The 22,500-nt window shown below is 44.6% G+C and overlaps 1 protein-coding gene across 1 annotated transcript in view; it reads right to left on the bottom strand.

Annotated features, from left to right (window-relative positions):
* Nucleotides 1-263: 263 nt before the first annotated feature.
* The window catches only part of LOC143288384 (uncharacterized), a 62,775-nt gene continuing 40,538 nt past the window's right edge, over nucleotides 264-22,500 (bottom strand). Inside the window, exons 6-10 of the mRNA XM_076596786.1 lie at nucleotides 12,522-12,629; nucleotides 11,636-11,732; nucleotides 8,923-9,769; nucleotides 5,184-5,434; nucleotides 264-5,104 (exon numbers count right to left, since the gene is read on the bottom strand). Of these exons, the coding sequence (XP_076452901.1) occupies nucleotides 2,046-5,104; nucleotides 5,184-5,434; nucleotides 8,923-9,769; nucleotides 11,636-11,732; nucleotides 12,522-12,629 (4,362 nt within the window). The 3' untranslated portion in view covers nucleotides 264-2,045. The remainder of the gene's footprint in view (nucleotides 5,105-5,183; nucleotides 5,435-8,922; nucleotides 9,770-11,635; nucleotides 11,733-12,521; nucleotides 12,630-22,500) is intronic.

The following is a 22,500-nucleotide window of genomic DNA, read 5'->3' as shown; positions in this document are numbered from 1 at the left end:
ATATGAACGTGATGTTATTTTGTGAGAATAAGAGGAAAGAAACTGCATTTTTACAAGCCTGATTTGGACTGATTGTGAAAAAGGTCAGTTATCGCTCTGAGCTCCCCCCCCCCTTCTCTCTCTCTCCATCACACACACACACACACACACACACACACACACACACACACACACACACAGAGTGCAACTACTATAATGTCAATGTGTAGTTTAATACTAAAACTGGGCGTCGGCGAACCCCCTCCCCCCACCATCCCCACCTCCCCAAAAAATACCCCACAACCAAATGCATCATTTGTCAACTACATTTCAACCAGTGAAAGCTTCCAGAAAAAGTGTGTGAATACGTATGTAATTCAAAAGTAAATTAATTCATTAAAAAAAATCAAAAAAAATCATTGAACGAAATTACCAGCTTCCGTGCAGAAACAGTGGAACCAACCGTATTTGGTTGACCGTCAGATAACATTTAATCAAGCGTGAATGTGTACCTGGTTTCGGTTGCAGAAGGTTAATAAAAATATAAAATAAAATAAAAAAAACGGTGGAAGACGGAGAGGACTGGGCCCCTCCTTCCTATTCCAAGCCCTTGAGACAGTGGATTTGAATTCGAAACCTATGAGACCTTTAATCATTAACATAATACATGCATCTTTTCAGAACATCCTGAATCAAATAAATGAATATTATCCGTAATAACGACGAACCAAGCATACTGTAGTGTCGGCCTAGCTCGGTAACCCCCTAGTCTTTTTAGCGCGCGCGCGTGTGTGTTTGTGTGTGTGTGTGTGTGTGTGTGTGTGTGTGTGTGTGTGTGTGTGTGTGTGTGTGTGTGTGAAACGAACAAATGTACATTGGAATAAACAACAACCTTGAGCTGGGGATAGAGTCGAGAAAGGAAGCCGGGAGGTGTGCTGCAGAAACAACCGCCACAGTCAATAATGATCAAAACGATATAAAGAATTTCCAATACGATATCAATCCATCAAATAAATAAGTCAATCAATAAAATGTAATTTTTTTTTTCTAAAAAGAAACACACGAATACATGAATAAATCCGCTGACAACCAAAGCAAACGTCAACTTGTATAACTACTGAAGCCATGAGATTCAGAATGAACAAAGAAAGAAAAAAAAAAAGAGGCAGATATGACATATGTTCCTTTTAGCATCCTCATAACCTGACTCTAAGGCGTGCACATACACAAGCACATGTGCATATATATATATATATATATATATATATATATATATATATATATATATATATATATATATATATATATACTGCACATACATTTGCCTTCATCATTTCATTTTCATCAATCAAAAACACTCTAGAAACTATATGTTTTCCGTTTATGATGTATGATATCACATTGAAAGCAGCTACAATTTCTTTTCCCCATCACATCAGGATGTGTAAAAAAAAAAGTCATCAAGGCATTCACATCCAGCGTCCAATCTGTTCTGAACAGATCCGGTCGTCACACATGATTGAAGTCACCACACACAGAACACTGGAGGGAAAAAAAAAACAAAAAAAAACACCACTCCGAGATCAGATGCTGTTTTCAGGTCCACTCTCTTGAGCTGAATTGAAAGCACACACAAGTCAATGTTGTTGTTTTATTGTTGTTGTTGTTTTTTGTATGAAAGAGTGAGTCGTGGTATGGAGTTTGGAGATCTGGCAAAATAAGTCACGAAGATTCTCCTTGCATGCATGTACGTATACAAAGTCTGAGCGACTATACATTGTGCATGCATGTCACACACACACACACACACACACACACACACACACACACACACACACACACATCCGATCTCTTCTTGGACAGCAGCCAAGCTGTACGAATGACTGGTCATTAGGTGGAATACTAAACAAGGGAGGAAGGGGTGTTGGGGGGTTAGTACGGAAATGTATGTAGTTCTTGGTACGGACGGTAATGTCTCAGCTTCAACAGACCACCTCCATCCACCTTTGGACCAACAAAACCCACAGACTTGACTGAGCAGCACATACAGAGGGGAGGACGGCTCATCACACAAACTCTCCCTCCTCATCCCATTGTGACGTAGACGAAGCTGGAGATGTAGGGCTGGACACTTCCTGGTCCTGAGCCGCCGGCGACGACATCGGATCACCTCCATTTCTCGGAGACTGCCTCCTGTCGAAGAGACGGTGACGAGCTCTGGTCAACAGAGACATCCTTTTACCGGGCCTCCCTGAAGGAGTCTCAGGCCTGCTACACTCGCTGCTGACGTCACTGTGGCAGGATTCGTCACGACTGACGTCACACCCATTGGACGTGATGGTGGTGGCGGATTCTGGAAGGGCAGGGTTTAAGGAGTCGCAGGACTCCTCCGAGGTCCCTCTGGGCGAAAGGAGCCCCCCGGATTTTCTCGGGGTCAGGGCCGTGGGCGCGGGGATGCGGGTGCGGGATCCGCTCTTGTCCTTGTTGTCCCTGCGGGGTCTGATCTGCAGAATCTCCTTGATCTTAGACACCAAGGCGGAGGGGTTCTTCACGAAGGTCTCCGCGTCCACGTCCATCAGACTGTCCACAGGGGTGGGGGCGGGGGTGGCAGGGGGCTGGTGGTGAGGTCTGGGAGTCAGGGAGGAGGAGGAGGCTCCAGCCAGGGCGTCCAATACCTCGGGGTCAGGGACATCTCCATTCTTGCTGGTGGCCGCGCTGTTGTCGTCGTCGTCGTCGTCGTCGTTGTTGTTGTGGTAGTGGTGGTGGTTGTGGAGGGAGGAGGAGGTGGTTCTGGATGGAGAAGAGTCCCTTGAGAAGCGTCCCTCCACGCTCATGGCTCGCGACGTGTCCGTGTCCTGGGAGTGCACGGAGGAGACGCCCGAGGAGAAAGACACGGCGTTGGCGACCAGTCCGGCCTGAACCGAGGACGAGGACTGCGAGGACATGGAACTGCTCTGGACTCCCTGACCTTGACCTCCTCCGCTGCTCACGTGACTGCTAACGGACTTGCTGGCTGTGACGCTGATGTTGTCATGACTTCCACCACCAGCCCCACCGCCACAACCGCCTCCAGGGGTGTCCCTCACTGACGCCCGCAGCTCCATTTCTCGGTACTTTTCGAACAGCATCTCCATCTTCCTGTACATTTCGGGGTCTTCCGGCGGCACGTCCATGTCCTGGGCATCAACGACTGGAAGGACTTTGGACGGGGAGGGCAGAGCTGCCTGGATCTCCTCCAGGGGCCGCGAGAGCAGTTCACTCTCTGCGATGGACAGGGAATTGGGGGTCATGGGTCGTCTGAGGTGAGAGGTCGACTGCTTCCGCTTGGGATCGTGCAGCGTGGAGTTGACCCAGGCCTCCGTTCTGCTGAAGACCCTGCTGTGCACACCCGCCTCCTTCTGACCTGACCTGCGGAGGATGTTGCTCCGCTGCTGGTACTGATATCCCAGGCGAGGTCCGGGGGTCCTGCTCCTAACCCTGTCCGCGTCCAGAGAAGCGGACTGCTGCAGTCGTTTGCGGAGCTCTGGGGAGGCAGGTACACCCTGCTGCTTTTGTCCCGTGAACTGCACACTGTGCTGTCCGCGTGAGTTCCGGGAAATCATAAACACTTCCGCGTCCGTCTCCTCACATACTTTCTGTCTCTGCAGCTTGGGTCTGCTGAGGGTGGAAGATGCCCGCGGCGTGGTGGAAGTGGTATGCTGAGTTTCGTTCGGAATGTTCTTTTGGATGCCCTTGGATATTGACTCGACTGCTTGTAGTAAGTCGGTCAAACTACGAGATTTGCGGAGGTGTTTTTGGCCCAGCTTAGATTTTCGTGGGCCCCCTCTGAGAGTGACAGAGTGAGGGTTAGCTCGGGTTGTGTGTGTGGTGTCGGGGCCTGGGGTGACGGATCGGGTTGTCTTCACTGAAGAAGACACAGAACTGGAGCTGCTCTCTGGTCCCGGAGTGTGCGCTCTTCTGGCACGATGTACCTCCGCTGAAGAGGAACTGCTGGAATAGTTTGGAGTTTGAGGTCGCTTGCGCGGGGTTGTAACCTCACGCTCCATGGAGGACCGTGCTGAGGAGGGAGCGGGTCGTGATCTCCCTCCATGCGTGACCTGAGTCCCGTTAGCTTTTCCCGAGAACTCATGTTCTGGTGCCCCGGCAGACACTGCAGAAGCAGGAGTGGTTGGACGGGGGATGAACGAGGGCTTGGGGATTCTGCTGGAAAGGGGAGTGGTGCTTCGAGGAGTAGGTGTGCTTCTCACGTTACCCACTGAGGGAGTATGATTATTGTCTTCCACCTTCTCCGACATTTCCGAGTCCCCACTGTGGCTACGACTCTCGTCGTCTTCACTGGAGGACAGGTAAAAGTGTGACTCCAGGCTGATTCCCGTGACCTGAGTGTGTCCATAGTCCGTACTCTCCTCCACAGACCTGTACACGAAAGAAGAGTTCCTCTCGTGGTGATCAGAGGAGGCCTGATCAGAGCTGACACTGACACTGTTCTCAACCTGACGACTAGAGGAAGAGGGGGAGGAATAGGAGGCACTGGTATAAGTTAATGAAGCGTAAGTGTTTGAGTTCACAATCGTCTTCACTTTGTACTCTGAGTTCTCAGAGTTGGCCCTCAATAACTGCTTTTTGGTACCAGTACTGGAAGATGATCCCGCCTTGGAATGATGGCCAACAGCAGTGGGCGTTTTGGGACGGCCGAGGGTCTGAGGTCTGGATGCTTCCCGGTCTTCAGGCCTGGTGCTGACTGCTGTGGGAGTCTTTGGTCGGTTCCTGTTAACGGGAGTGGTGGTGGTGGTGGGGGTTTTAGGTCTGTGGGCCAACACTGGGGTCTTGGGCCGCTCCCCAGTGACGCCTGAGGACGGAGTCTTGGGCCGTTCAGCAGCTGTGGACGACGACGAAGAGCTCCGTGACCCTGTCAGGGGAGACTTGGGAGGGGTCCTCCGCGCCAGGATGCTGGGAGTTCCCCCTCCCCCTCCTCCTCCTCCTCCGGCTGCCGTCTTCTTCCCCGAGAGGCGCGAGGCGAAGGAGCTGCAGACGGAGCGAGCCTTGTCCCGCACCAGGTGCCAGCCTGAGGTCTGGGGATCCGCGGACTGTGACCTCTTCAGCTGACCTCCCCCGCCCTCGTGCCCTGGGGACATAGGGGTGGAGGTCCCTCCTGCAGAGTCAGGGCGTCTGACCACTGACACTGGTGTTGTTGTCGTTGCTACTATTGTTGCTGTTGTTGCTACTGCTGTTGTTGTTGTTGATCAGCTTTCGGAACTCGGACAAGGTCATGGTGCTGATCTGGTCCAACTGATGGTTGACCCCTTTGTCATCTTGACCTTGATCTTGCCTCAAGTCTGGCGTCGTCTGCGGCGCAGCGCCCTCAGTGTGGGTCGTGGTGGAGTCAGGGAGGTCAGTGTCGGCTGAATCATCCTCCTCGTCAGGTCTGCAGGGGGGAGTGTCGAAAGACACAGATCTGCCGACAGCAGGCAAAAAGTGATGAAAGAACATGCACGACACAGGTCATCGCTGGTATGAATATCGTTGCCTTACCAACAGCGTCTTGTGCACAATACAATACTAAAGTTGTCATGCATGTGCATGAGCGCTTAACTGAAACACGCATACACGCGCTCGCTCGCACACACACACATACATACATACACATACGCACAAACATGCATATACACATGCACACATACTCCCTAATTCACTCAGACTTGCACGCACGCACACACACACACACACACACACACACACACACACACACACAGAGGAAAATGTGGACTTCATTCACATAAGAAAAAGAAGAAAAAACTTCCCGTAACTTGCTTTTCATTGAACAGATACACCACCATAACAACGATTAGTTGTGCTGGGTACAAATCGTTGTGCTAGATAATGAAAAAAATAAACAACTGTGTAAATCAATCAATCTAAGAATATATAACTAACAAGAGAGGCAAGACCTCAGGACTCACTTGCGATATGCTCTTAAAAAAAGATAAATAAAAACCATAAAATAATCTTTCTCTCTTTTTTTTATCGTTAAAATGTGCACTGTATTTGATATAATGCTTCGGGTAATAAAAAAAAAATGAAAGAAAAGGGATTAAAAAAAAAAGAGAGAGAGAAAGAAATTCGAACCATGCATGTTCAGGCGAGAGGTAACGGTCTTACGCACAGCACTAATCTACGTCTACAAATAATGTTCAAAAATAATATCAAATCATGGTTGTTGTTTTTTTTAGCGTGGTAAATCAGTTACGGTGTTCAAGGTGATAATGCCGTTTAATCATGTTATTTTGATATATCTCGAGCATTTAAGAAATTCTTTAAAGTCCGCGGTAAAGGAGACGTTGCCATCGTCTCAAGCAAACGGCAACATGCAGCCGTTTTCTTTAGATCTATGGAGATCTGTGTTTGACAGGCTTAGTTACACTCAGAAACTATGACACGGTCCAGTCAATTTCTCTTGCATGTACATTTCAGTTAAATCAGTATCCTCTTTCAAATATTCATATGCAGTAAACATGTCGATGATGTAGTTAGTGTCACTGTATGTGTTCTCTCCAGAATATGTTGTTGTTGTTTTTTCTTTTAATTGCTAACAAGAATAAACAAGATCTGCACAGACAAGCCAAGACAAGGCTGACGGAAACTCAGTCAAACGGTCTATTCAGTTTTTTCTTTTATGTTCATTCCAGTGAAGTCAGTGTCCACATTAGATTATTCATATGCAGTAAACACATTGATGGTGTAACTAGTTAAATCAGTATCCTCTTTCAAATATTCATATGCAGTAAACATGTCGATGATGTAGTTAGTGTCACAGTATGTGTTCTGTTCAGAATTTGTATTTCTTTTCTTTTAAATGATAACAAGAACAACGAGGTCATGCCGTCTTCTTACCAAGCATGGCCTACGTTCCGGAAACTGGGTGGTAATATGGTGTTTTCGGATTCCGGAAGGAGCCTCCACAAAATAAACCGTTAATGATCCAGAAATACGGCTTAAATCGGGAGAATTACAACCTATTATTGGTATGACTGTGAACATTTTTAAGCCAAATTTGTTATTGGCAGACAAAGTACTTCCAGAGAAAATGTCAATGTTAAAGTATACTACGGACACACACACACACACACACACACACACACGAACAACCTAACACATAGACACACTTTACTGACACAAGTGAGTCAAAAAGTGAAAATCAAAACATCAGAATATTTTACATAAAACACCGAACACACCTCCACATCACAAATTATCAGCGTTCTAACTCTCCACAGGTACATCTGCCCCCACAGCAAAAACCCACTACAAAGTTTCAGTCTCAGTTTCAAGGTGACAAAGTGTGCAGAATGATCCATATGTGCTATACAATACTTGCATTAAAAAAAAGAAAAAGAAAGAAAAGAAACAAGAAGATGCCTGACTTCCGCAAAAAGCCAACGTGTGGGTCGTGCCCTGATAATAAAAAAAAAGAAGAAAAGAAAAAAAGACCCCTTTCCAACTCTCCATCAGTGCAATGAACAAAAAAACAAAAACAACTAGGAATGGAAGTGACAATTCTGATTGCTTCCATGCACAGGAATACATCCAACACAAAACAGAAACATGCAATTTTCGCAACAATGTGTGTGAATGTGTGAGAATGTGTGTGTGTGTGAACGAATGCATTGTGGACATGATATGACCGCTTTGCTCAACCGAAACAAAAAAGAAAAAAAAATTCCTCATATAAACACCACCATCGAAGCTAGAACAACATTTCTAAACAACTGATCAAACAGTGTGCAACACCATCACCATGGATACAATATCTTTCATACAACACCAACATATGACAAAAGCGCTTTTAAAACGAACACGATGCAAGCAAAGGTAATGGGAAGACAGGGTGGGAGGGAGAAGTGGGGGAGTGGGGGTGAGAAACCTGAGTGGATCTTCACTGCGGCCTTCTGGAGTACAACAGTGTCAGCGTATTGTACAATGATAGAACTAATGATCAAACAACTAGAAATTATAAATAAATGAATAAATAAATAAATAAACGAGGAAGTGATGCGTAATCTTACCAGTGAAGTAAAATATCAAATCAGACAAGCTTAAAACCAACAACAACAACAAATCACAAAAAGAAAACAAAAGAGATGAAAAATAAGCGGGGACACAAGAAAAGATCATAAAATTTTAAACAGAACAAACCCCATGGTCCAGAATATGAATTACCACTTCCGATGTTCTCTGTATGCATGTGGGTTAGACAGAAACTGAAGTATTAGGCTGTGTCATTGACGTCATGGAACAGAAAAAAAAGAAGAGAGAGACACAGATCTACACAGACAAAAAGATAAACATAAGGGGTAGAGACAGACAGAGAGAGAGAGAGAGCCAGGAAAGAGGATGAGGAGGTGGAAAGAGACAGACAGAGAGAGTGACAGAGTGAGAGAGAGACTAAGTGAGACTGAAACAGAGGTAGAGAGACAGAGAGACACACAAACAGCAGCTGGAGATAGGGAAACATGGAGAGGATCTGTCAATAGTCATAAATCAAGCACAATTTGAAAAAAATATTATCATTGTTATCATCATTCTTATCATCATCATTACAATTTTGCTACATTATTTTCTTTTCGCAAAAGCAACAATTTTTTAAACACACACACACACACACACACACACACACACACAAACACACGCACATACACAGAGACACACTAGACACGAACACACAAACACATGCACACACACAACATACACAACTCTTCCCTCAGCCCCCCCACGCCCCCACTCTCCTTCCCCCCCCCACCCCCCATCCACACATACACATGCACCCACACCAATACACACGCACACACAAACACCACCACCGCGCACTCACACACACACACAAACACACATACTAAATCAAACACTACATACACTCACTCAAAGACACAACATGGACACACTCACTTGCTCAAAGCAGAAGCCGGGCGACGACAAGCTGCAGCACCAGAACTGGTCACAGGAGACATGGGTCGGGGGATGCCCGACCCCCCAACACACCCCACGGGGCGAGGCAGCAGCGTCCTGCCCCCGGCCACCGCAGGCGACACACACCTCGTCTCCCCAACCCCGGGCGAGGGCGACTTTCTCCTCTGGAGCTGCGGCAGCTGGGAGGGTTTCCCGCGCTCTTCGGACTGCTTCCCACACACAGCGGGAGAACCCGGACGTGACGCCCTCAGCGACTCCACAGACCTCCCCACAGAAGACTCCCTCGATTCCCTCAGCTCTCTGGTGTCCTTGAAAGACTGAGAAGACGCGGAGGTGGGTAGGCGCCTTGCCGCTGCCCCTTCAAACTCTGGACTGGCGCTGCGAGCAGGATTGGGGAAATTGGCGCCGCGAGCAGGATTCGAGTGTTTTAAAATCCCAACCAGTCCCTGGCTGGAAGAAGAGGGGGTTGGGGTTCTACCAGGGCTGAGGAAGTCCGCTTGGCTGAGGCTGGGGCTGGGGCTGGCACTCCGGGTAGGGCTGGGACCCTTGTGGAAGCTGTGTGATGTGGGCAGTCCGCCGGTGCGGGTCGGGCTGGGGCCTTTGACGAACGTGGTGTGTTCGGAGTGCGAGCCTTTCAGACATGGGGACGGGGAGACGGCGGAAGATGGCGCCTTGCGAGGGGAGGGGGAGTTGAGGGGGTGGTGGGGGTGTGGGGAGGAGGAGGGAGTGGAGGAAGAGACGCGGGTGGCGATGAGGGAAGAGGTGGAGGAACGGCGCATGATCTGGTGACGGGCGACCGCCACGCCCCCTGAGCCACCACGGTGACCTGTAGGCAGAGACACATGATGGCAGTGCAGTGAGCTACACTACAATACAATACAATGCAATGCAATACAATACAATAAATACAATACAATACAATACAATACAATGCAATACAATATAATACGATACACAGACATGCCAACCCCTGTCGAGTGTTTGCAGGGACAACCAGAAAATATGGTAGAAACATGTAGAATTTGATAGGAACACTCGAACTCCAAGCCACATCAGCAAACGTACATCTTATCTACAACTTGCAGTCCTTTACATTTAAAAATCAGTTAAAATGTGCTCTGCAATTCTGTAATTGATATCACAAAGCCTCGAGTTATGGAGAAAAAAAAAAAGAAAAGAAAAAAAAAAGAAAGAAAAAAGCAGATTCGAGCCATGCACGTTTGGGCGAGAGGAAATAGTCTCACACACAACGCTAACCTGCACCTACAAATGATGCTAAAAAAACAATATCAAATCATGTTGTTGTTTTTTAGCGTGATAAATCGGTAATCGGTTATGGTATTCGATGTTATAATGCCTTTTAAATTATGCTAATTTGGTATATCTCAGGCATTTAAGAAATTCTTTAAAGTCCGCAGTGAAGGTGCCTCAAGTACACGGCAACATGTAGCTGCTTTCACTAGATCTGCGGAGATCCGTGTTCGACATGCTTAATTGCACTCGAAAACTATGACATGGTCCATTCAATTTATCTTTTTATGTACATTGTAGTAAAATCCACTTTGAAATATTGAAATGCAGTACACACTTCGATGGATATAGCTAGTGTTAATGTATGTGTTTTGTTCAGAATTCGTATTTCTTTTCTTTTAATTGTGAAAAGAAAAAAAAGAAAAAAAAAAACAAGATCTGCACAAACCAGCCTAGACAAGGCTGACCGAAACTCAGTGAAACAGTCGATTCAATTTTTTTCTTTTATGTTCATTATAGTTAATCCAGTGTCCATATTAGAATATTCACAAGCAGTAGACACGTTGATGGTGTAGTTAGTGTCACCGTATGTGTTCTGTCCAGAATTAGTATTTCTTTTCTTTTCATTGTGAACCAGAAAAACGAGGTCATGCCGTCTTTTTACCAAGCATGGCCTATATTCCGGTAACTGGGAAGCGGTAATATGGTGTTTTCGGATTCCGGAACAAGCCTCACAAAATAAATCGTTAATGATCCGGAAATATGGCTTAATTGGGAGACTTACAACCTATTTTTAGTATGACTGTGAAGATTTTTTTCCTACTATGTTCATGCCAAATTTGGTATTGACAGACAAAGTTTTTCCAGAGAAAATGGCAATGTTAAGTTTTGTCAAGGACACAAAGAGAGAGAGAGAGAGAGAACACTGGGTTATATACTCACTTTGTTTACACAAATGAGTCAATAAAAACTAACAAATTAAAGGTGATGGATTAACGACGTCACAGTGTGTGACAGTGTGTGTGTGTGTGTGTGTGTGTGTGTTTCAACACGCATACGTGTGCGCGTGTGTTTGTGTGTGTGCAAGCGATCGTAGATGCCGTGAGCATGTGCGTATGCGTGTGGGTGGGAAGAGACAGACAGACAAACTGGTAGTCAGACAGACTGAGACAAAGACAGGAACAGTAGGGGAAAGAGAGAGACAGGGAGGAGGAAGGAGGAAGGAGGTGGGGGGACAAAAAGCACAGAAAAAGGAGGAATGTAGAAAAGAGAATCAAGACATGCAAAAAAGAAACTAACAAGCAAAAAAAAAAAACACACCCCCCCCCCCCCCACACACACACACACACACACACACACACACACACACACACACAGAGAGAGAGAGAGAGAGAGAGAGAGAGAGAGAGAGAGAGAGATAGACACTGATCCACCTGCCTACCTTTAAAATGACACCGACACGGGTCGTGCTTGTTCAGGTAGTTCTCCAGGGTGTCCCATCCACCCCCCACTCTCACCATCACGTGGTTACGTAACACCTGCAATAATAATGATTATTCCACGCATGTGTGAACACACATATCAAAAATATCGATTATGTATCCCATGTACACACAGCGCTAACAGGAACTGGAAACAACAACAGAACGCATATGACATATGGATCTGCACTTGTAAGCGGGGCAAACAAGCACAACACATAATTGATTAATGTGTACGAACTGCGCAGAGATACAGTCGTATGTGAACCCTACAATGCACACAAGTACGCATAGTACTCTCTCTCTCTCTCTCTCTCTCTCTCTCAAACACACATTCTCCCTCCCTCCCCACCTCTCTCTCTCTCTCTCTCTCTCTCTCTCTCTCTCAGTCTCTCTGTCTGTCTATCCTCACACACACACACACACACATACACACACACATTAACACTCACACACATATCCAACACACACACACACACACACACACACTACACACACACACACACACACACACACACACACACACTGAAAAGAATGCGAGTCCTGGAGACACCGAAATGGTACTTGCATGACCACTCACCTCCATCCCCAATCCGACCCCCACATCCACACACCTACCCACACCCACCCACACCAACCACACACACACACACACACACACACACACACACACACACACACACACACACACACACACACACACACTGATCCTGACGAAGATGAGAGTCCTGGAGTCACCAACATGGTACTTGACCACTCCAACCTACACCCTCCCCCCTCCCAACCACCCACACACCTGTCCATCCACATCCACACACCTACCCACCCACACACACACATACTGACCCTGACGAAGATGAGAGTTCTGGAGTCACCGATCTGGTACTTGCCCTCCCCCACCTTGACCATGGGGAACTGCACTGGACACGTGCACTGACCCACTAAGTCCCGCACCTGTTGAGGACAGTTTCAGTTTCAGTTTCAGTAGCTCAAGGAGGCGTCACTGCGTTCGGACAAATCCATATACGCTACACCACATCTGCCAAGCAGATGCCTGACCAGCAGCGTAACCCAACGCGCTTAGTCAGGCCTTGAGAAAAAAAAGGTAGTAGTAATGAAAATAATAATAAAATAATAATAATAATAAATAAATAAATAAATAAGACAACAATGATGATAAATAAGCAAATAAATGTAAAACATGAAGACACACATTCACACATACACATCACACATGCATAACAGATATGTACCAAACACGCAGTTTCACAGATATGAAAGCACAGTCAAATACATATAAACGTACATGAACTCCAACACACACACACACACACACACATTACCCTGCACCTCCTCTACTCCCCTCCTCCACACACTCATTTCTAGTCTATGTATCGCAGCTTCCACGGCACACACACACACACACACACACACACACACAGACACACACACACAAAACAAAAAAACCGCACACATACACACACACACACACACAGAGATGAACGCTTACTTGTACAAGCACACACACACACGCCCATATCTCCCACCCCCAACCCCACACACATATATATATTGGGGACAGACACACATCAGCCACTGGTCAGGACAGCTGTCAGTATCACAGTCACAACGTCAACAGGAAGAAGGAGAAGAAGAAGGACCACCGAGGCAACCATATGTGTTTGTTCTGTATTGTCCATGTGTTCTGTGTGGCTTGTTCAGGATGAAAGAGGCTTTGCCAGTCTTGAATAAAAACTAATTTGTGTTTGCACATTTCTTCTGTCTTTTGCTACTGTGTGCACATGTCAGATGATCAGTGCAGGGACAGGCCCGGTGCTTCCTTTTTTGAGGAAGTGTCTGGGTTTGTTCCAATGTACCTTTTATTTACCTGTGTGCTAGCTGAATCGGTAGCGTAAGCAGCACTGACTTGAAGTTGCATGTGTACCTTGTGAATGGAGAGAGTTACCACTCTTTACTATTTGTTAATCATTTCATCTTCTGGCCTCATTATTTGTTAATTTCCGAGAAGAAGAAGAAGGGCCACTGCTACTACTGCTACTAAAAATTTAATTTTTTTAAAACCAAAAGATGATGATGATGATGATGATAATTGTCCCACCAACTCCATCATCTGTTACACACATATCAGTCAGTAATAACCACGACAATATATATATATATCAATATCAATAACAATCTCAAGAAGAAATACTACCATTGATACCATCACTAAATGATACTAATAGTAATGATAATAACTGGCCCACCATGCAACTCCCAGACCTGTATGAGTCACAAAGACATCAGCCAGTACTACAATAACAATAAATAAACAATATCAAGAAGAAGAAGAAGAAAAATATAAGAAGAAGAACAACAACAAGAAGCAGCACTACTGCCAACGGAACAAAATGATGATGATTATCATTATAATTGTCATTATTATTATCATTTCTTCTTATCGTTGTTTTCATAATAATAATTAATAAAAAAAATATATATATATACTACTACTACTGATGATGATAATAATAGTTCAAGGACAAGGCCTCCTTGTGTACAATTGTATGTGTGTCCTATGATTAATTCTATGCATGTGAGTAAATGATCACTCTGTCGTCTACTGATTGTGATATATAGTCTCCTTCCTGAGCCGATTGCATCACATCACTTCAAGACGATTTTGCTATCACCACAAGCACCAACACACACACAGATACACACACCGCAATCCAACTTTCCCACGTCACCCAATCCCACACCATAAAACCCCACTCTCTCTCTCTCCCTCACACACACACACACACACATACACACACAAGCCTCCCCACCCCCAACCCACACAAACACAGCAGACAAACACGCAATCCCTTCAGGTCCCCTACACACACACACACACACACACACACACATCCACTACTCTACTTGCAAACCTCCCCCTCCCACCCACCCCAACCAGACTCCCACATGACCCACTCCATTGTCCGGTCACGGTAGTTAGCCGAGTGATAACAAAAGGCCGTTGCCAACTGATAACATTGACCGAAGGGTCAACAGTCCACGGTTTCGCGCACCGGTGACAGATTGATACGACCTGTTGTCACAGACAAGACGGGCTCTCATGGATAGGACTTTAACCATATCACACACACACACACACACACAGAGAGAGAGAGAGAGAGAGAGATAATATCACTGATAGTGAAAAGACGCTAAACTAAAGAACGCCGGTGACAGCTTGATACGACCTGTTGTCACAGACAAGACGGGCTCTCATGGATAGGACTTTAACCATATCACACACACACACACACAGATAATACCACTGATAGTGAAAAGACGCTAACTAAAGAACGACAGTGACAGATTGATACGACATGTTGTCACAGACAGGTTCTCATGGATAGAGTAACCATACACACACACACACACACACACACACACACACACAGAGAGAGAGAGAGAGAGAGAGAGAGAGTCACTGATAGTGAAAAGACGCTAAACTAAAGAACGAAGAGATTTCAGTTTCAGTTTCTCATGGAAGCATCACTGCGTTCGGACAAATCCATATACGCTGCACCACATAAACTATAGGCAGATGCCTGACTGCAGCATAACCCAACGCGCTTGTCAGGCCTGGAGTGCATGCTAATATATTTGTGTATTGGCAGCTGAGTGTCTTAACCATTCGGCCACCTTCACACACACACACACACACACAGAGAGAGAGAGAGAGAGAGAGAGAGAGAAACAGACAGACAGACAGACAGATGAGAAGGGTTTTCATGGATGAGACAGGTTTCAGTTTCAGTTTCAGTTTCAAGGCGATGTCAGTTTAAGCGCGGACGCAGACACATCGTGCACATGCAACAATTGGAAGTCTCACTTTTCTTCTTTTTTTTTTTTTCTTTCCTTTTTTTAAACCCCGTAGACTGACTTTATCTACATACGAATGAGACTGAGCAGATCAATTAGAAACAGAAGGGGGCATGCTTGTGGGAGAAGAAGAAGAAGAAGGCAGAGAGAGAGAGAGAGAGAGGGAGAGAATACAAAGGTAGAACTACAGATCGAAGAAGACGTCATATGCTCTATAGTTTCCAACGAACGAAATATTAAAAAATATATATATAATTTTTAAAGAAAAGAAAAAAAAAAGCGACAACCAGATCAAACGCGCATGGCATGCTTTCGTGTGTCTCCTCAGAATGCACACACACGGCCTGTTCTATCACTCATGTTTTCACAATGGCGGAAATGTATTGATTAATCGATTGATTGAATAATAGAAATGATAATAATAATAATAATTAAATGTTATTATCATTGTTATAATCATTTATACAGCACTGAATCGAGCTTGTACAGAGACGAATCAAAGAGCTTACACACCAATCATATTATGCAATCATGCATAACTGCCATTCAGAAGAATGGAAAACAAAACCTGATCAAAACATGTGCAGCCAAAGTGAGCCTTCGTTCCCACAGATAAACACCATCACGGCTCATGCCGTTGCAGACGACACTTCGCAGTTGACCTACTGACCCGCGCATTGATACATCATGGCGCAGTCCGACATGCTGTTTCAGAATTCAAACGAAGTACATTCTTGATAAATGTTGCAAACATTTATTAAACCAACTCTGTGTATCATTCGCTGCCAGATAATTCTAATTCTGTTTATGTAAACTTAGTTTAGTTTGAATCACATCTAGATTAATTTTTATTCAAGTGCTATTTACTGTCTACATGTTTTGAGCGACGCAAATCAAGATTGCGTCATCACGTCTCTTCGACACATAAAAAGCCTAACACCTTCCTGAATTTTGTACGTGCACGCTTGTTAGTTCGCTGTAACCACATACAGACTTCTGATGAAAATAGATCAAACATGATACAAAAATTTTATTGTGGGCAATCACTTCACGCAACCAGCCCTGCTGTCTGTTCTGCTGATTTTTGGGGAGGCGGGGGTCTTTTTTGGGTTCTTGGGTTTGTTTTTTGTTTTGTTTGTTTGTTTTTTAGGGGCCAGCGACCCAGACTGATAGATCATTTTGATACCTAGCTCATACGCTAACAGACACTGTGTCATACCTTAACAGACACAGATCATCAGTGTCATACTTTAACTGACACCAATGTCATCACTAGATGCGACAGCTACATACACGTGACCTATATATATTTAGCGTCTTTGTTGTAGTTATCAGATCGTCAGTGGTGAAGTACAGACTCTGTCCCCGACAACTGTTATCAACCACGTTGTTCTGTCGTATGACACGTGCGATTAGTCGATTCGTACCTCTAAAAAAAAAATAATAATAATAATAATAATAAAAAGGGGGATTTTGTAATGCTACAGTTTTTTTGTTTGTTGGGTTTTTTGGGGTTTTTTTGTTTGTTTGTTTGTTGTTGTTTTGTTTTGTTTTTGTTTTGTTTTTTGGTGGGGGTTTTTTTTTGGGGGGGGGGGGGGAGGAAGGGGGGGGAGCGGGAGGAGGAGGGTTCACGACCAGTTACTTCCCTTGCGACTGCTGGTTTGCATTGGTTCACAAACTAAAGAAACATTAAAGGGGGAAAAAAAATCAAATGGCTTCGATTTACTGAAATGAGTATATCTACATAAATGTAGTGGGGGGGAAATATATTCAAAACGTATGACAATTGCAAATAGTACTACAATGACTAGCACCACCACCACGTACCAGTATGACTTGTACAACAGCTCATTTCATACGTCACGAGTGGACAAAAACGAATGCATTTTTGCATGTACACAAAAAGAACTTAACAATAGAAATAAAACATAACGAGAAAAAAATAACACACACACACACACACAGAGAGAGAGAGAGAGAGAGAGAGAGAGAGAGAAATTTTGATTCAACTCTATTGTATGTGAACCCAGGAACAATTTAAGCAGTTGTGACTTAGTTCTCTCTCTCTCTCTCTCTCTCTCTCTCTCTCTCTCTCAAATTGTGTTAATGATATGAAACTAAGAGAGCAATTTCTGCTTGTTCTTTTTTCCCCTGTGCATTTTACAAACACCATATGCTTGTGCCTGTATGTGCATGTGTGTATATCTGTGTGTGACTGTGAGTTTTTTTCCCCTCTCTTATGTTTTGTTGTTGCTGTTGTTGTTGTTTATCAACACCATGCTTTAATTTTTTTTTATTGAGTTTTGTGTAGTGTAGACCCTATTCAGAGCAGGGACTGGATGTTAAAAAAACAAAAACAAAAACAAAAAACAAAAAACACCAGTGCTCATCTATTACCCTCGAAAATTAAAAAAAGAAAGAAAGAAGTCTTGTCTTGTCTCTTTCAAAGTCACAGCAAAAATTAAGGCATACACAGAAACTTAGGAACGACCATAAAAACAGCTGAAACATAAAAGGGGGGGGGGGGGGAGGAGACAAACAAAACCAAACAAAACAAAAAAACAACAACAAAAAAACACCAACACACACACACACACACACACACACACACACACACACAAAACCAACCAACAACAACAACAACAACAAACCACCAACACACACACACACACACACACACACACACACACACACACACACACACACACACACACACACACACACACACACACACACACACAAAACCAACAACAACAACAACAACAACTTACGACTGCCACCTCTGTGAAGACCATGACGGTCAAGGAAAACCTCACACGTCGGACCATTTTGTCAGGCACACAAAGCAAAACCCCCCAAAAAAGACCTGTGTGAACCCAAGGACGTGCTTTTCACACACAAAATCCACCGACGGAAGCTGAAGAACGGCCCGATCAACAACCCTGACACGAGATCAAACAACAACAACAACACAACCACGAGAAACTCTTGGCTTCAGAACTGACAATAAACCCAACCGTACAGGTCGCAAGGTTTTTATACTGGCGAAAGTGGTCACTCGAGCATCACGTGGGGGGGGGGGCACTCTTTGTTTACAGCTGATGATAATAGTTATCAGGACTTTTACTTGTTGATAAGAAGCCCTTGGATTGAGGCTAAGACTCACACAGCCATCACGAGTGTTTGTCTTTCCGGCGAAGACGGTCACTTTCGCACGTGGAGGAGTCTCTGTTTACTGCTGAGATTACGGTTATGACACACGGAAGGTGTCTCTCTCTCTCTCTCTCTCTCTCTTGACGTGATAACGTTCCGTGTCCATTAGTGGTATCACTGTACAACTACTGTCATGAAGGCTTGAAGCTACAGATAATATGTTAGTATAGTTACCTGCCAGAGGAAAGATCAGTCTGGGTAAAAAGGACCACAGTTAACCAGTTAGTTTAGTTACCTAACAGTGGAAAGATCAGTCTGGGTAAAAAGGACCACAGTTAATCAGTTAGTTACTTAACAGACGAAAGATCAGTCTGGGTAAAAAGGACCACAATTTACCAATAGTTACCTATCAGGGTAAAATATCAGTCTGGGTAAAAAGGACCACAGTTAACCAGTTAGTTACCTGACAGACGAAAGATCAGTCTGGGTAAAAAGGACCACAGTTTACCAGTTAGTTACCTAACAGAGAAAACATCAGTCTGGGTAAAAAGGACCACAGTTAATCAGTTAGTATAGTTACCTGACAGAGGAAAGGTCAGTCTGGGTAAAAAGGACCACAGTTAATCAGTTAGTTTAGTTACCTGCCAGAGGAAAGATCAGTCTGGGTTAAAAGGACCACAGTTAACCAGTTAGTTTAGTTACCTAACAGAGGAAAGATCAGTCTGGGTAAAAAGGACCACAGTTAACCAGTTAGTTTAGTTACCTAACAGTGGAAAGGTCAGTCTGGGTAAAAGGACCACAGTTAACCAGTTAGTTACCTAACAGAGAAAACGTCAGTCTGGGTAAAAAGGACCACAGTTAATCAGTTAGTATAGTTACCTGTCAGAGGAAAGATCAGTCTGGGTAAAAAGGACCACAGTTAACCTGTTAGTTACCAAACAGAGAAAACATCAGTCTGGGTAAAAAGGACCACAGTTAATCAGTTAGCTACCTAACAGAAGAAAGATCAGTCTGGGTTAAAAGGACCACAGTTAACCAGTTAGTTTAGTTACCTAACAGAGGAAACATCAGTCTGGGTTAAAAGGACCACAGTTAACCAGTTAGTTACCTAACAGAATAAAAGATCAGTCTGGGTAAAAAGGACCACAGTTAACCAGTTAGTTACCTGACAGACGAAAGATCAGTCTGGGTAAAAAGGACCACAGTTTACCAGTTAGTTACCTAACAGAGAAAACATCAGTCTGGGTAAAAAGGACCACAGTTAATCAGTTAGTTACTTAACAGACGAAAGATCAGTCTGGGTAAAAAGGACTACAGTTAACCAGTTAGTTACCTAACAGACGAAAGATCAGTCTGGGTAAAAAGGACCACAGTTAACCAGTTAGTTACCTGACAGAGAAAACATCAGTCCTTACACAGTTGACAGTTCTGGTCTTTCAGCCTTTTGTTTCAGAGCTATGCATTATGGAACTTCAGTGTGAAGACACTTCGATTTGCTTCTGAACAAGATTTACAGCTATATGATATATGAATACATCCTCCTCCTTCTTCTTCTTCTTCTTCTCCTTCATAGTAGTTGTAGTAGTAGTAGTACACACACACACACACACACACACACACACACACACACACACCAGAAAATGCTAAACTCGTTTTGAACATAATCATCGATTCGGGGCGCGTGGTAGAATATAATTTGTTAGAGCTATATCGTCTTGAGGCTCGGATAAGCAGGTTTTTATACGTATCGTGGTGTAAAGTTACTCTGTACTTTGTACACGAGTAACGCTTTGTTAAATTCCAACTGCTTTTTTTTTTTTTTTTTTTGTATAATGGAAGGATGTTTAATCTCGCTTGCTTTCTTGAGGTCGACAATGAGGGATCAGGTCAAACTATTTTGGCTGCTTTCTTCTGATGGATCAATATTTGCGGCACCGCTCCAGACCGTACAGATGCGTAATTGATTACGCAAAGAGCGTAAAAGAACATTTTGCGGGCATTACTGTCCCTGTAATATTTGAGCTGATTTAGCCAAAACAGACTGCATGCCAAATGTTTGGAGAGAGAGAGAGAGAGAGAGAGAGAGAGAGAGAGAGAGAGACGAACGAACGAACGAACGAATGTTTTATTCAGATAAGGCCAGAGCCCCTTACTGAAGGGGGAATCATTGATAAATAATAATTACAAAATGACATGACACAGTAAATAGACAATTCAAATCAACCAAAAATTGTTAGCACAATATCAACCATATCACCCAAAATAGTCAACAAAAATATTCAACAACATTCACGAGATAACTGTACTTAGTCTCTTCAATTCTTCATATATATATATATATATATGGCTATGTTATGCAGAGTACATTCCTGTCTTGAAGACATGAGTAAACTGAACCTAAAATTAGACGGATCTCTATAATATTTCGGTTGAATAAGTTTTTGTCTAAGGTCACACAAAGCAGGGCAACATAACAAAAAATGCAATTCATCTTCTTTACCCGAACTGCATAAACGGCATGTATACATGGGTTCATTTAGAATGCTCTACCTAAAACTATGAGAAGCAATACTAGAAATACCAAATCTAAATTTTGTCAGTGTAAGAGAGAGAGAGAGAGAGAGAGAGAGAGAGAGAGAGAGATTGGGGGGTGGGGGGCTGGGGGGGCCTAGGGGGGTAAGAGAGAGATGGGGGTGTGCACACAACCGCCACACACACACACACACGCCTTTCCCTCACCCCCTCTCTTCCCTTCTTCACTCTCTCTTTCTTCCATTCTTTCCCACCCACATCCGCACCTGTACCAGCAACCGCAACCGCTCTGTGTGTGTGTGTGTGTGTGTGTGTGTGTGTGTTGGTCTGTCTGTCTGTCTGTCTGTCTCTGTCCGTCTCTCTCTCTCTCTTTCTCTCTCTCTCTCTCTCTTTCTGTGTGTGTTTGTCTGTCTGTCTGTCTGTTTGTCTCTGTCTGTCTCTGTCTCTCTGTCTGTCGGTCTCTCTGTCTCTCTCTTTCTCTTTCTGTCAGTCTGTCTCTCATTCCGTCTCTGTCTGTCTGTCTCTGTGTCTTTCTCTGCCTCTCACAATCTGTCTGTCGGTCTGTCTCCCCCCCCCCCCCTCTCTCTCCCTCTGTCTCTCTCTTTCTCTTTCTGTCTCTCATTCTGTCTCTGTCTGTCTGTCTGTCTGTCTGTCTGTGTCTTTCTCTGCCTCTCACAATCTGTCTGTCTGTCTGTGTCTGTGTCTGTGTGTGTGTGTGTGTGTGTGTGTGTGTGTGTGTGTGTGTTCTGAAGCCAAAACCAAGACCGGAATAGAAGAAAGTGCAGGAGGGGGCGGGGGGTAGGAAAAAAAGGGGGTTTGAGGTGGGGGGGGGGGGGTGATAAACAAAAACTCCACCGCTTCTGCTATTCCCTCCATCCCTCCATTTTTTCTTCTTCTTCTTTTTCTCCCCCCCCCCTCCTGCCCCCCTCCCCCCACCCCGACGCGTCTTAGCTTTTCTACCATCTGGTCCAGTCTCGCCATGTTATAGCTAAAGGTGTTGATCCATGCGGCGTGCAAACTGTACGGCAGCGGCTCTAACTCTGTGTGTGTGTGTGTGTGTGTGTGTGTGTGTGTGTGTGTGTGTGTGTGTGTGTGTGTGTGTGTGTGTGTGTGTGTGTGTGTGTGTGTGTGTGTGTGTGTGTGTGTGTGTGTGTGTGGCGACAGCTGGCTCGCAATAATAACTCAGTACAGTAAAACCAACACCATTAAATGTTTACTGAAAAAAGCTGACGAGTCCGTTTGTGTTAACGAATCTGACAAGTAG

The sequence above is a fragment of the Babylonia areolata genome, chromosome 12, assembly GCF_041734735.1.
Source record: "Babylonia areolata isolate BAREFJ2019XMU chromosome 12, ASM4173473v1, whole genome shotgun sequence".
Lineage (NCBI taxonomy): Eukaryota > Metazoa > Mollusca > Gastropoda > Neogastropoda > Buccinidae > Babylonia > Babylonia areolata.
This window is presented reverse-complemented; position numbering and strand designations above follow the sequence as displayed.